This window comes from Sylvia atricapilla, chromosome 1 (assembly GCF_009819655.1).
Source record: "Sylvia atricapilla isolate bSylAtr1 chromosome 1, bSylAtr1.pri, whole genome shotgun sequence".
NCBI classification, from domain to species: Eukaryota; Metazoa; Chordata; class Aves; order Passeriformes; family Sylviidae; genus Sylvia; species Sylvia atricapilla.
This window is the reverse complement of record NC_089140.1, coordinates 66,795,825-66,811,637: the sequence shown is the minus strand read 5'-3', so window position 1 is coordinate 66,811,637 and position 15,813 is coordinate 66,795,825. Positions and strand designations below refer to the sequence as shown.

Sequence of the window (15,813 nt, the reverse complement as noted above, 5' to 3'; positions counted from 1 at the left end):
TAAAATACAAGAAATAAGTAGACATTGCAGTGTGAAAGTCACTCTCTGCCTATGTCACTGAACTGACCTGGTAACCAAAACCAGCAGATGCCTGTTGCCATTAATGGATTCAGGGGAGATTAGGTTTTTTGACCTTCTACAGAGCCTGTCCAAACAGTGAAATAATATATTAAGCTTTGTAACTTGAAAATCCTGGGCATATTTTCAAAAGGACAACAAAAGCAGTTCTCTTCCCCCGGGGTTATGTGCTTCTGTAAAACCTCCAAACAAAGGAAACCAAAAGCTGTTCACAGCCTACCTTGTTCTTCAAAACAGCCTGCCCAGGTTTTGCTGAAATTATGTAGAGGTTGAACACTGCCATGGAAAGTAATTGTTTTGAACTACTCACAGATCAGTAACAGGCACAGCAAGAAAAGAGCTCAGGCCCTGGGAGGAAAAGTGTTAGAAGTCTCTGACCATTAGGATCTGTGGTCCTCTGCCTCTAGTTTTGCCATGGTGACCACTGTGAGGTCTTGTTTTTGAAAACACTAATGGGTGGAAAATACTGTCACTGTTTTTTGGTGTTACCTGGCTTCAGCAACATGGAGTGGACAGCTTAAATGCCATAGGAATGGTCTTCTGGATTCTGTGGATAAATTGAAGATATCTGTCACGTGCAGCTTGCAATTCAGGCAGGCTGGTCACCAGGTTTCCTCCTTTGTCAGCACATCCACATTCTTCAGGGTATGGTGGGATGCTGCCAGGCAGCTGGACCTATGTTCCAATCTTAAATCATTTTAGACAATGCACATGAGCAGCCCCATTTAAGTCAAGACAAGAGGAAGTGGGTTTGGGGTGAAAAAGATACCAGCTACTCAGAATATGGCATGTTTACTGCCCAGTTGCTGTTCTTCAAGGCCGTTCTGCACGCTGGCTTTAGGGAGATAAAATAGTCAAGAAAATAAATGAATGGAGATTCAAAATGGATGGAGATGGTTTCAGTCATTAGCACCAATAGAAAAGACTAGTACAATATTAGGTTGTTTTCAGAGCAGTAGTTGTGGCTGTGTAAAAGTACATTGAACTGAATGTTAAAAGAAAAAAAAAAAAAAAACAGCCAGGAAAAGACCCTTGGGTGTCATTCCTGTTTTTGCAAATGCCTATCTAAGCAAGTTTAGGAATTCACTTTTTATCTGTTCTCTCCTTATATAGTACAGAATAATCCATCTGGTTTCCTTATTCTGAAGCACACTGCTCTCTACACGTGGCAAGCCTTTTGTGGGGAGAGAGTGTTAGTAATGCCACAAACTTGCAGGAGTGAAGGTGTTTGAAAACTAGATGTTGTTTACAACTAATTTTACTGTGAGACAAAACTACAGGTTCGTGGTGGGGGAAGGAAGCTTCTTCCTGGTAGTTAACACTGCTGTTATTGGAAGCATCTTGAAGGATGAATGACAAGTCATCTTCATTCACCATTCTGAGGTTACAGACTACTTTTTCTCTCTGTCACAGCTGTTGATGTGCACATAGCCTCATTCCTTGATAGAATTTCGAAATAAGAAACATTGTGCTCTTTTAATGAAGGTGGATAATTCTGAGGTGGTTGTATCCTACACAGTTGTTAAGAGGGATGGAGAGCACTCCAGCATAGGCGCATACATGGACCTCCTTGATCTCTGCTTTTGGCATACTATATTTTGGGCCCAGTACTTCCTTTTTAAGTCAATGAGATTGTACCAGCAAGGACAGTTCAGGTGGAACTTGTTCTGGAGTTACTGAGTACAAACACCATTAATGCTACAAAACTTGTTACAGCCAAAGATGGAGGTGACAAGGGACAGTGGTGTGACATTGTCAATTCAACTGACTCTCCTGCTCTGCTCTGCTCTGCTCTGCTCTCAAGCTGTTTGCTCAGTGTTTTGCTGATAGAAACTAGGAACCAACTCCTGTTCTCTTGCTGGCAGCATTTTCAGTACAGGAACAATTCCATGAGACAGCTGATGATGAGGAAGTCCAGCTCTGGTAAATGCTATGACCAGAAATATGCTGTGGTACAATGCAATTCTTGGTGAGGCAGAGGAGATAGAATGCAGGCAAGCTGGTGAATGCATCCTTTTACTGAGCAAATGGAGAAGTAGAATCAGCGGGTTGTCTTGCAAAAGCAGAACAGAACTGCACATTACGTGCTTTCTGAAGTTTCTGTTCAGAAAAGAGAGCTGGGAAACATCTGAAGAGCAGCGCGAGTCCAACACGGGCCTAGAAGTGGTCAGCTCACATCAGGGAGCTCATTGTATGAGGAAACCGGGAATCCAGAGCAGCCGGATAAAAATACTGCCTGGTGAATGGACACAGGGAGTGATGCTCCCATGTGAAACTGTGTGCTCTGTCACATGGTGTTGAATATCTTAGCTTGGCTGCCAGAATAGAAAGTGGGTAAATGCAAAGCTGACTGTAGAGGAAAGCTGCTTGTAAAAGGGCATGCAGGAGGGAAAAGGGGCTGAGCCAAAATAGGTTATTAGCACGCCTGCCTGATCCTAAGGAGCAGGATTTGTTTATTCCCAGGCTCTGTCAAAGTGCTGGGTGCTGCTCAGTGTGTTGGCAGTCGTGTCTGCATGCTGAACATATCTTAACCTGCAAATGTAGATAAGGGCAAGAGACTGCAGTCCAGATTCAACTGTGCCTATTTGTGAACCCTCTTTTGGTCAGTGAATGCTTACAGGATAGAGAAACCCCTGGACATGTATTTCTCTTTATGTTGCTCATGAAAAGTGGTGGTGTTTTTTTAACATGGTAGACACATACATTTCTTATTTAATTCTTGCTATTAATTTTAAAATTACAGAAGTACTTGGCTTCCATATTTGAAAGATGCGTTGGAAGATAGGAAGAGCTTTCATTTCTTACCTTGAAAGAATACCAGGAGGTTCACTTGAGTTGCTGTGCACAAATGACCAACACTCTTATTCTGGATGCCATGCAGCTTCTAATTTTGGTAGCTGTAGAAGACTGTTCTAGTCAGGTTTTTTCCCCCCAGATATGTTTCCCCTAACTATTAAACCCTTCATTGTTATTTAAGTTGATCTTCAGCTCTTTCTGATTCTATCCAGCCAATTTGTTGACACTTCTGGTTTTTAAAACTTTGACCTTTATTAAGGAATAAAAATGTCATTATGAAGAGATGACTACTTTGTGTGAGTGTCTGCTGCAGGCCATGTCCCATTTTGTCATTATTTTGTCTTAGCTGCATGTTAATTCTGTTAAAGTAAATGATAGAGTAAGCTACTTTTTCACCAGGGCAGAGGTGTTTAAATCTGGCGCTGTTGAAGTGTTGCTGGTAGATGCAATTCATTACAGTGTTAGGAAGAAGTCATCACTCATTTTTCTTTGCTCACGCACAAAGGAAGTTAAAACAACACAGCATGGCTTGTGCCTTTTTATTAAACCTTACAGCAGTTAATTTCACTGGAGTTACTCTGAAGGTGGGCGTCACTGATGTGGGCACTGGCTCTGCTGCATGCTGACAAATTTCTGAAGCACAACATCACCCTGGTTTATATCGGGTCTGTCCTGGCTCCTACACGATACGTCTCTTGCCTGGACCACAGTGCAGCTGTAGGAATGCACATAACGCTGTGCATCCCTCTATTAATAGAAGGGTTGGTGCAGGGAGTTCAGCCTTGGCTGCACCCAAGGGTGGCTTCTTTGAGGGAGAGGATTAAAGAGAGTGAACAGAACACATCGGTAACAAAATCAGGCGGCCAGCGGGGCGGTGGAAGGGGGGGGAAGTTAAAAGAAAAGTGCCTCCTTTGGCGAGGCCGTGAAGCGGCATGCACGGAACATCTATCGGGCTGTGTCCGTCCCCTTAGGCACAAGGGAAGGGGAGGGGAGCCTCTGCAGCTGGCAGGGAGTTGGCTCCTGGTGCTGCTTGCGGTTCCAGCACAGCCCCATAGCGGTGGGCGAGGTCGGGATGGCAGAGCAGCAGGTCCTTCGGGGTCACACACGTTGTGGAGCTGCGGGGGAGGAAGGCAGGAATGGGCACTGCAGGACAGCAGGAGGACCCAGAGGGAGGCAGGAGCGGGGGTCGCGGCGCTGCTGCTTTTCCATCACTCATCCGCAGCAAATGGGAGAGATTAGTGCGGCTGTTGGATGTTATTTCCCAAGGCCCTGGGCGTGGAGGCCAGGAAGGGTTGTTTTTTGGTGTTTTTTTTTTATCCAAAAGGAGATGAGTATCTGGGCCTGGGTGGGGTTGCACAGGAGCAGAAACCAGTTGGCTCTTCCTCATCTCTCTCACTTTGCCTGGCCCCAGAAGAAGTGAAAGAGAAGCAAAGGAATCCATTCCTGAAAGGGAATATGTCTGTAACCTGCTAGCTTTTCTTTCACAGGTGGTGAAAGCCCTTGTGTTTAAAACCATCCTTTCTTCATCTCCCCCTCCTTGTCGGGCTCCCCTGAGCTGGACACTGCCAGCCTGGAGGCTGGGAGCCTGCTCCCACCTCCGGTGTGGACATGAGTCATCAGCAGGGAATCACCCATCTTTCTCTCCTACCCGGCTGTACTATTTTTAGGTCAGCATAGGAATTTCTTTGCTCCTGAGAGCCACGTTAATTCTGCAAATAACATTAGAGAGAAAGGAGAATAATAACAACAGAGGTAGAAAAACACACGGTACCCACTGGGGATTTCAGTGGGAGGAGTTAGATAGCTTCATAACTTAATTGTGTATTAATGACTTGTGTCTCAGGATATGTTTCATTCTTTTTTTTTTTTGTTTTCTTTCTGCTTCTGGAAGTTGGCAAAGAGCACAGACAGGAAAGGAACAAAGTGGTAGCAAGCTTTTTATTTTCGATAAGGCTTAGGAATTAAGACTGGTTTTATTCATTAACATCCATAATATGGGCAACTTTGTATTAGTGAGCTGCATGAGTGAAAACTTCTGGTTTTAGTCTGTGTGATTTCAAAAGTACAAGCAGAATGATGGTAAATGTCAATTTCTCACCAGCAGTCTCAAGCAGAGCATAATGTTTGTTTAATTTCTTGGTAACATAATGGTAATTACAAATATTTCACATTTTCATCCTGACTACTGAAATATACAATCTAGAAAGATTGAGTGGTTGTCTGTATTACTCTTAATCAAAATCAAGACTGATGAATTTTGCTAAAAATTTGGCTCTGCATTTCCTTTCTAAAATGTCTTTCCATTTCTTAGAGAACAGCCATTTCCTCTACTGACAAACTGGAGTTGTCTCAGAGGACAGTGTAATGCAAGACAACAGGCACTGCTCATGTAAACTTTTCTTGCAGAGGTGCCACTTACCAAAAGTGTAGCAAATCCTGCCTTGCCCCCTTGAATGAACAAGCTTTGCAAAGCACTATTTCTTAAAGCCTGTTTAAATGCTTTTATATCCTAGTTAGCACTCCTGATTTCAAGAATACTAATTTATTTTAGGAGAAACCTTTTCAGTGGTGCGTTTTTTACACAGAGATGCATACACTTGTCTGCATTAAGAAAATAAGTTAAAAAAAAAAAGGTGCACTGTTGTAGTAAAAATTAATCAGACCTGCCTGGTGTGTTACATGTCCTGAGCACTAAGGGCAGCCTGGTTGTTGCACTTTTATATTTGGCTCTGCTTTTGTGTTTTAGGAGTTCTGTTTCCTTACCTGCTTGTTTTTACTCCTCTGCCAGTGAGCCAGAGCCTTAGTATTGTGTTTGCATTGTTACAGATACGAGCAAGTCCAAAACATGAAGGCAATTGAGAATTAAAGTAATTTTAAAGAGGCTTTAGCTGCTAAAAACTTTTTTCCTTTTTACTTAAAACTGAATCTCTATACTTGGAACTGAACAGCTTTTTTCTCCCTATTCTGTAATCATATTTATAGAAAAATTGAAGACGGTGGCCAAGACTAGCAACCACGTGATAATACAGCAGCTTTTATTAGATACATCTGGAAACTTACCTTGCGAGTAGAGTGCTTTTATCTCTGCACAGGTGTTGAGCCATTGCCCGGCCTATTCTGCTCACAACCTCAGAGCTTGTTCCCATCACTGTTCTGGGCAGCCGTGCTGTCCATGTTTGACTTGGAACTGCATATCAGCAAACTTGTGTGATTTTAAGGAGAGGGAGGCTTTTCTGTTGGTTTGGTTGGGGGTGGGGGGGGGGGGGTTTAGTTTGTTTGGTTTCTTTTCCGTTGTTTTTTAAAGTTCGTCATGGACAAACTGTTACCATATGTTTCAGGTGCTTTATTTGATATGCTGGACTCTTCAGACTTTCCACAATTACTAATATATTTATTTCTTTTTAAAGCAGTTTGAACAAGATGAAACAACATTTTTATCAGCTAGGATTTCTTTCTCTTTTCCTTCTTAGATTATGTGTCTAGATTTAAAAATACTGTAGGCAGTGACACTACCCAAAGATGGAAAATAGTACTGATGACAGAGAAATTAATAGCTAGACTTCCTTAAAAAAAATGTTTCTAGTTAATACACTGGTAGACATGGCAGCTTAGCCCATTTTAAGTTAACACAAGACTTAGTCAATGCAGCATGATGCTTGCCTTAACTAGTTAGGTTTTGACGCTTAGTACATGTAAGCTTTTCTTGGAGGTGCTGGGAGTCCAGACCTGGACCACAGAGGAAGGCAGGGCATCCACAGCTCCATCCCATGCTCCAGCTCCCATGTGGTTCTGTAAGCTGTGCCACCAGTGCAAGGTGCATTTATGTGCCCTGAAGAGCCTGCAACTTGAGATGACAGGCTTGATATATCTGGATGTTTCTTTTTTCATCCAGGTGCTTCTTTCTGACCTAATGAAAAAAGAGCATAATCTTTCTCCCAATTTCTCTTTTTGTTTGCTGCTTCTTCACTCACAGCAAAGAAAATAAAAGAAGACTAGGGAAGAAAGAGAAAAATAAATATGCTTAATAAAAGTGAAAGCTTATATTCCTTTTATAAGATACATTACTTTTGTTTTGGGGAGCAGAGGTAGTTCCCTTTGCATTGAAAACACCATTTTTAACTTGCAAATTTTTACTGTCCTGAGGCTAGCAGTTGATACAGGTGTTCTCTGAAGGACTTTCACATGGGTATTTGCTCTGAAAGATTAACTCTCAAGTGCAGCTTTTGATGGGAGACCTAAATAAAGTAGTGCTGAAAATCAGCATATTGCAAGAGGGAGGTGAGGGGGAGTGCAAGATGAACAAAGCACACCTCCCTGCTGTGTGGGATGTGTGGCTGCTTGACAAGGAGCACTGGCTCCTGCTCAGCCCAGATCTTGGGAGTGCAGTGGCAGGAGTCAGCACTCCCAAGTAACTCTGTGGTGCCATCACTGGTGGCTGTGCCTGCCCTGTCACACACAAGGGGATACAGCTGCTGCTTGGGTTCCTGAGCCCAGGGCAGGCTAGGCACAGGGGGACCCCAGGGACGCTTCAAGATACCCTGAGGTCAGGGTCTGTGTCCCTTTGCAGAACAGCCTGCAATGCTTCCAGGGGAGAATTGTTTCCAAGCCCTCCTTGTTTATATATTGACATACCAGGATGAACATGTCAGAAGCACTGCTTGTTTTCGTGCAAGGCATTTTCGTCACCTCTAAAAGCAATTTATTTCAGTAGCCTGCAAGTTCTTCAGGTGGCTCCTCGTAATTTTTTAATGCTCTCCATCCCCCAGTGGTTTTGGTGGTTGTGTTTTTGTTTATACTGAAGATGAAAGCTCTGCATCACAGAATAGGTGCTGCCAAGTGAGCTGGAGAAGTACTATGTGTTGGTCATCCCCCCCTCCCTGAGATTGTTGTCACATTTGGCATACCTCTTTAAGTAAACATTAGCTTTGTAAATGGCATCGGTTGGGTATTTAATGGAATGCAGGAACTGTGTCAGCAGTAATTGTACAGGTAGGATGCAAGTGAATTGACAGGAGAGTTAAAACAGATTAAACCTTCAGCGCATATTTATGTCCAGGCTTTCTGGGTACTGTGATAACAATGGCCGTGTTATATACACTTCACACTTGCTTCTTTCACCACTCAGGGACTGAGTCCAGTTGCTTTGTGGGTGACTTGGTTATCTCTTCGTTTTCAGAGAATTAAAAAAAATGGCTGTGGGAGTTTATGTAGTGATAAAACGAGCAACAATGGGAGTTTGTTAGGGACAGGACAGGAGGGAGTGGTTTGAGGATTTTGTCAGAAGTAATTTCTAATTGCAAGATGTTTTTTTAATGAGTAGGCACATGTCCTTTTCCTTGATGTAGAGAGCAAAGACAGTGGGGAAAACCAAGGCCAGGGACAGATGTGAAAAACTCCTCATGGATATAATATTCTCACTGAAAAAATCTGACTGCCTCCTATCCACTGGTGTTTTGCTTCTGGGAAACCCACGCTTTTTCTGGGAGCTGGACCTGTAACCACAAGGAACTTGAGGTTGAGTGTCACTTACTGAATGCAGAATGGACATGACCTGTCATGCTGCAGAGCTCACGTTCCAAATATTTAAAAGGCAATAAGCTTTGTTGACATGTTGGCCAAATGTTGCTGCATAGCCCTTTCTGCCTGCAGCATAACTTTGATTGTTTAATGCAATGTTTTATGTGAGAAACCCTTGTTTAGATGAATTTGGGATTTGAGAACTTCAGAAAACCAAGAAATCACAGCATTGAAGTGTGGGTAGGAAAAGCCAGTGCTTCTGCATTTTTCTTCAGGGCAGACTGGCTGTGAAGGAGGTATAAAAGTGTCAGAAGTATTGAACCTATTTCAGGTCTTCCTCTTCTGAACCTTTCTCTCCTTCAAGGATCAGTAGTTTTCTTTTTAAAACAGTCTCTTTCTCATAGCAGCTTTGAAAAATACCAGTGAAAGTTTATGGAAAGGCAGTGTGAAGAAGATTCACAAGCAGGTATTTGAGTGGCGTTCAGTAATATGTTTTAAGCAGTAGTTTTGAAAGGTGCAATTTTTGCATTTGCTTGCTACTTAGGTCAGATTTAGCCTCTCCTTGTCACTGATTTTTTAAAAAATGTTGTTTATTTTAACAGTACTTTTCAGTAAAAATGAAATGGTGTAAGGCCATTGAAATATTTTTCGTTGGACAATGAAAAGGTTTTTGCTGGGCTGTTATTTCAACTGCTGTTCTACTGTCTGCCTGTGTGAGATTGTCAGTTCTCGAATTCTTTTAACTTCCAGCGGACTTAATAGCCAGAAACTAGTAGAAAGTGACTGTGACCAAAATGGCCTTTTGTGGTGATAGGTTTTGACACATTGTGGCTTTATTTTGCATTAAGCAAGTTATTGGTATCATGAGGTGAGAGAAAAGAGGACATCCCAGTGCAAGAAGAATGCTAGTTCTTAAGCTTGCAGCAGTCAATAAGTAATTTCTGTTTCTTTCCTTTCCTTTGCAGGTGTGACATCTGTTGTATTACCTTTCGTACTCATCGGGGCTTACTGCGCCATAATGCAGTTATCCACAAGCAGCTTCCCAGAGATCCCATGGGAAAGCCTTTCATTCAGAACAACCCTTCAATTCCAGCAGGCTTCCACGACTTGGGATTCACGGACTTCTCCTGTAGGAAGTTCCCCCGCATTTCTCAGGTACTCTCTTTTCTTCATAGCTTAAGGTAGTATCTGCTACAGTGCTTATCTGATGAGGTCACTGAAAGATTCATCCTGCACGTAGAATATTTTGTGGAAAGTACATCACCACTGTTTGTGTAGGCTTCAAACACTTTATTCCTCTCCTTTTTTTTTTTTTTTCATCTAAAGAATATTGGCACTGGGGGTATTTTCATCATTACAGTGGATAACAGTGTAAAGATGAATAAAAAATTTTGAAGGAAAACTTTGGTCAGATTAGATCCTTGGCCCTTTGAGCCTACCCAAAAAATCCTACATCTGAAATCAACAGGAAGTACGCGTGGTAAGGAAGGCATTATTTATTTTAGTTTACGCTGGCAAAGATGTAGTTGGGGTATGAAAGTTTTTATTACAAAAAAACTTTGAGTAGTCGCCTTACTAAGTAAACAGTGACATCTTCAGTGATTCCCTCACAAAACACTCCACAGTCTTCCTTGAGTAAGGTTTGAGGGTTCTGCACCTTTGAGGGACAGTGAATGGGGAAAGACAGGGAGGTAGTCTGTAAATATTTCTCTGAGAGTCATAAAGTTTTCTGTTGGGTGGTATGATTCCTCCCACTGTCAGACATTGCCTGCCTTAGTTTGGGTCTGGATGAAGCTGCATATCTATTTAAAAAATCAACAGCACAATCCACCAGGACCATGCTTACTTTCTGCACTTTTCTTGTTCTTCTGGGATTAAAGCATTGATTTCCACCTCTTCTGACCTGCAAAGTGCTAAACTTGAAATTTGCTCGTAGACTAGGGGAAGATGTAAGTCTTTCTGTCAATCTGTTACAGTTTTAATATAAAACTTAAAAAGTCAAAAGAAAGAACTTTTTAAACAAAGTTTATTTCTTTTGTAATTAATGGCAGACATTTAAAGTTATTAAGGGATTTGAATGTTGGTATTTTCCTTTTGTAATAATTTTGCTTGCACTGTGAGAGAAGACATAAAGTATGTAGAGTCTATAAATGTCTTGTATTTTTCTTGGGAGTATAAATGTAATCAGACTTCCTAACCCAAGATGACTCTGCTTTAGGCTCTGAGTTTCATTGATCTGCTTTTGGGGGATTTTAGTTTGGTTGGTTTATTGTATTAGATGCTTGGATGCTTTGAATTTGGATTTTTTTTTTCCTCTCCTTCTGGTTTCTTTGTAGTGGAGCTAAAGGAGATAGTCTACTGCCTGGCTTCCTTGCTGTGTAGTATGCTGAGGCTCCTGTCCTGTCAATGACACAAGAGTTGTTTCTGATAGGGAAGTTGAGGATGGAAAAGAATTTGAGAGCCTTAATAGCCTTCTGAAGGAGTTTACCTTTATAGAAGGGAACTTTGGAGAATCAGCCCCTAATTCAGATAGACCCCTTAGGAGTCTACGGGGAAGTGGGAATATCTCCATACCAGGTAGGTGAGGGCTGCTCTAAACCTCTTCACTTTGTCAGTGGAAGAGAGAATGAACTGTTTCTGTTTCGCAGCAGTGTGTGATGCCTTTCTAGTTTGAGATTCCTACCCTAAATACTTTTGCATGTCTTGCAGGTCTGGTGTGAAACAAATTTGCGAAGGTGCATCAGTGACTTCCATCGATTTATTTGCGAGATGTGTAACAAGGCATTCCCCATGCTTTCGGCACTCAAACTGCACACGGAAACTCACATGGTGGATCAGGGAAAAGACAAGCACAAGCCACAGTCCACGACCCCACCCGGTGAGACCCCAGACCAGAAAGCCTTCATGGCATCCTTGGGCCTACAGTACACCAAAGACATCAAGCCTGTCAAGCAGGAGGACAATACACAAGATGAGGTCCAAGAAATGCGGCTCAGAGCACTGAAGAGTAACCTACCTCAGGAACCTGGCAGCACCAGTCTGCTCAGCCTCTCTCCTCTGGAAGCTGCCTCCATGGGAGGGTCATTTTCTGTCCTTCCCCCTACAAAAGAAAACATAAAGCTTCTTTCGCTGCAGCCTTTCCAGAAGGGTTTTATTATCCAGCCTGACAGCAGTATTGTGGTGAAACCCATCTCCAATGAATCTGCCATTGAGCTGGCAGACATTCAGCAGATCTTGAAGATGGCTTCTTCTGCTCCTCCTCAAATCAGTCTTCCTCCACTTTCTAAGGCACCTTCTGTCCCTGTGCAGTCGATTTTCAAACATATGCCACCACTGAAGCCAAAGCCTTTGGTAACGCCCCGAACAGTTGTCGCAACCTCTACACCTCCTCCTCTTATCAGTGCCCAGCAAGCCTCCCCTGGCTGCATCAGCCCGAGTCTCCCACCTCCCCCTCTGAGGCTGATAAAGAATTCTGTGGAGTCTGCCTCCAACTCTCATCTCCCGCAGCCAGGAGCCAAATCAAGTCCTTCCTCGCAGTTGCTCCTCCAACCCAAAGTAGAGCCTTTAACTCAGCATGAGATGAAGACACAGCTGGAGCAGGACAGCATCATTGAAGCTCTCCTGCCTTTAAGTATGGAAGCCAAGATCAAGCAAGAAGTCACAGAAGGAGAACTCAAAGCCATCATTGCAGGGGCAGCGAACAAGAAGACCCCGACCATGAGGAAAGTTTTGTACCCCTGCCGTTTCTGTGACCAGGTGTTTGCCTTCTCTGGTGTCCTGAGAGCTCACATCCGTTCTCACTTAGGTATTTCCCCATATCAGTGCAACATCTGTGACTACATTGCAGCTGACAAGGCAGCACTGATCCGGCACCTGCGGACGCACAGTGGGGAGAGGCCTTACATCTGTAAGATCTGCCACTACCCGTTCACAGTGAAAGCCAATTGTGAGAGGCACCTGCGAAAGAAGCACCTCAAAACAACCAGGAAGGATATTGAGAAGAACATTGAATATGTCACCAGCAATGCTGCAGAGATGGTGGATGCCTTCTGCTCCCCAGACACGGTGTGCAAGCTGTGTGGAGAGGACCTGAAGCACTACCGGGCCCTCCGCATTCACATGAGGACGCACAGCGGCTGCCAGAAGAAGAAGCCGTTCGAGTGCAAGGAGTGTGGCACGGCCTTTGCGGCCAAGAGGAATTGCATTCACCACATCCTCAAGCAGCACTTGCATGTGCAAGAAAAGGAGATTGAGAATTACATCTTAATGGTGGACTGCAGTGCCCAGGAAAGCCAGACAGACCCTTCTTTATTGGAGGACAGCACTTACATGGACCACAAGCCCATGACACCTTTCCTGGAGCCACAGAACGGCTTCTTGCTGGGAACATCGTCTCACATTTCCATCAAACGTGAACCTATGGGCAACTTCCCCATGGATTTTGATGAGCCGTTGGATTTCTCTCAGAAGAGCAAAAGCCTGAGTGCTGTGCAGGTGAAGCAGGAGAACCTGTTCGGCTCGTCTCTGTCCCTTTACGACTGTTCCATGGAGCCTATCGACCTGTCCATCCCCAAAATCCTGAAGAAGGATAAAGATGATGCCCCCTGTGAAGCCAGGAATCAAGAGTTGGCTGCTTCTGGGAACAGTGATAAAGCCTATAACTGTCTGCAGTGTCCTTTGGTTTTTGGTGCCAATGGGAACTCGGAAACAAACCGGGGTGTCAGACATCCCCAGGCACTGAAAGGTTCATTGCATTTGACTGTCCCGATCATTTCCCCGCCTCTCACCAGCAATTCTGCCTTGCTGAGACCCCTGAGGCCTAAACCACCACCACCACCTCTCTTGCCAAAGCCTTCAGTAACTAATGAGCTGCCACCATTGGCTTCCATTGCACAGATCATTTCATCTGTGTCTTCTGCTCCCACTTTGCTGAAAACAGAGGCTGCAGACACCAGTCCCACAGCAGTGAGCAGCTCCACTGGGTGTGATAAATCAGGGAATGCCAAAGCTAAAGTGACAATCGTGACCACCGTTCAGAGAGACTCCAGCCTGCCCAGTGACCTGTCTCAGGCTTGTGATCCAGAGCAGTCTCCCATTGCTGATGCCGGGTTGACTAAGAAAAGAGGTAGAAAGAAAGGAACAAAAAATAAGCCTAAACTTAGGAGTAGTGTGGATCTGGAGTCAAGTGGGGAATTTGCCAGCATAGAGAAGATGCTAGCTACCACAGACACTAACAAATTTAGCCCATTTCTGCAGTCCACTGACAATTTCAAGGAAGAAAGTGGCAGAAATGGAACAAGTGAGGATGAGAAGGAAACTGCCAAGGATAAGCTGCTGAGAGGGAAGAGGAACGCTTACTCAGACTGCCTGCAAAATATCCCCTGTCCTTACTGTCCTCAAGTCTTTCCATGGGCACATGCCCTGCAGCGGCACATGCTCAGTCACACAGGTAAGAGTGCTCTGTACTCACAGTAGGCTGTAGCCCCTGAGGTTGTTTCATATGGAATGGCCTCTCCATGGAGGAATCTTCTGTTCTTTGATGTCTGAATTGTATTCTTCTTTATTATTTTGCTAATCCCTAGCTGTTGCTGTTGCATAGTGGTGGTGATAGATTTTTCAGAAATGGAATAACCTCTGTCTTGGGAGTATCAAACTGTTAATACCCATTTGACTTCAGTAGCATAACTTAGCGTAGCTGGAAAGAGGCTCAGATTTCAGTTGTTCTGTTATTATTGTCTTGTATTGAAGGGGAACATGCATGTTGAATATTTCATTGTGCCTTACGTGGTTTGTTTGTCTGCATCAGTAATGATAAAAAAGATCTCTAAAAATGAGAGACAATAAGTGTAGAACTGTGGCAGGAAAATAATAGGGTGCTTAGCATTTTTTTTTTCTTGCGGTGGCTTTTATTTAACAGATCAAAGGAGGATGTAAGAAACTGCTCATCCTGAGCATTACGTAATAGCTTGCCTCTAGGAAGAGTTTCTCCTCACAGATAGACAACTAAAGGTGGGCGCATGCCCTAAGCTGTGGAGATGTGTATGGAATATCTAGCATTGTGCCGCTGTGTAAGTAACCTCAGACCTGGTGTAAACAAAAGGAGGAATTGGGTAGGGAGATTTATTCTAGGTCTGGGGTTATTTTTCATTCTTCACTATAAAGGAAATACTGCATTGAATGCTGTGCTGATTTGAAGTTCCCTCATTCTTCCACCCACACTATAATAAAGTAATTAGTAGATTCTCATCCTGCTCTAGAGGGAGAGGACAAAGCTCTACTTGCTGTTGCACCCTTTTAAGTCAGTCACAGTTGTTGATATTATTTACTTCATTATGCATCTTAGCTCCTGGCATAAAGAATAAGAGTTAGAGATTTTTATAAGAAACATAGGGCATTTGAGTGTAGCCTTATAAAAGTTGGCTTGCTTTTATTCTTTTCTTGCTTTTCTTTTCTTTTTTTTTAAGAAAATGAGGTTTCTGAAATGACTGTTTCATGTCTGTGCTAAAGAGGGAAACCTGAAGAGGTAAAAGAGGTTAGCTAAGAGGTTTAAAGGGAATCTGAGCTGTGGAGCAGTCCCTATTACAGTTTGCTTTGGGTGACGCGAGGACATAACTTGCAAGGTATCAGTGCAACAGTGAGGCTATTGTTTTCTGGTCCACAGAGACCAAATTATTTCATCTTATTAAGCATGCAGTTTACTTTGAGGTAAAGGAGAGCTCTTTACTCATATCTCAATTGTTTTCCAACACCCTGGTCTCAAAAAAAAAAGACACAGTCACTGAAGAACTGTTCATGAGACAGAAAACAATGGAGAGGCTTTTCCCAGACTAAGAGGTTTGACCTGCTTATTGATGGCAGACTTCCAAGGTAGCAGCACTGGTGTAAACCCTTAATGAAGACAGGAAAATGCACTCACCCATGAATTATACTGGTAAAACTTGTCTCCCTTACGACCACCAGGCTTGGAAGGAGACACCATCCTTTTAGAAAGCCTGTGCTGCAATCCCCACAAGGGGAGCAAGCAACTGTGACCATAACAGGCCTAAATCCTCACACACAGATACAGGATTTTTGGTGGTACTACAGCAGTGGCAGTAATCACATTCCAGTTGATGTGCTCTGGCAGTGATGATACTGAGCTCTTTTTTCACCATCATCTTGGTGTTGAGAGAGACTTGTTTCTGGAGGATCATCCCACAGCAAGCTTTGGCTGGCCTTGGGACATTCTGCCTTCAGATGGCATGAGCGTTCTCTTTCTAATCTGGGAGTTTCCAGCAGCTCCCCTGTGGCAGCAGTGTCCATGAGGCCTCCCATGAGGGCAGGGGGAAAGCTAAGCTGGGAATGTAGAGGAAATTTAGGCCAGGGAGGTGGTGCCTAAGCAAGCCCAAGAATGCATTCAGGTGGAGTGAGCCCTGTGTTTTT

General features: G+C 43.6%; 1 protein-coding gene across 7 annotated transcripts in view; it reads left to right on the top strand.

The window, feature by feature from the left end:
• Nucleotides 1-15,813, top strand: part of RREB1 (ras responsive element binding protein 1) — a 121,986-nt gene that overhangs the window by 88,160 nt on the left and 18,013 nt on the right. For all 7 annotated transcript variants that reach the window (XM_066324911.1, XM_066324920.1, XM_066324944.1 and 4 more), the window contains 2 exons: nt 9,357-9,546; nt 11,101-13,840. In XM_066324911.1, the coding sequence (XP_066181008.1) occupies nt 9,357-9,546; nt 11,101-13,840 (2,930 nt within the window). The remainder of the gene's footprint in view (nt 1-9,356; nt 9,547-11,100; nt 13,841-15,813) is intronic.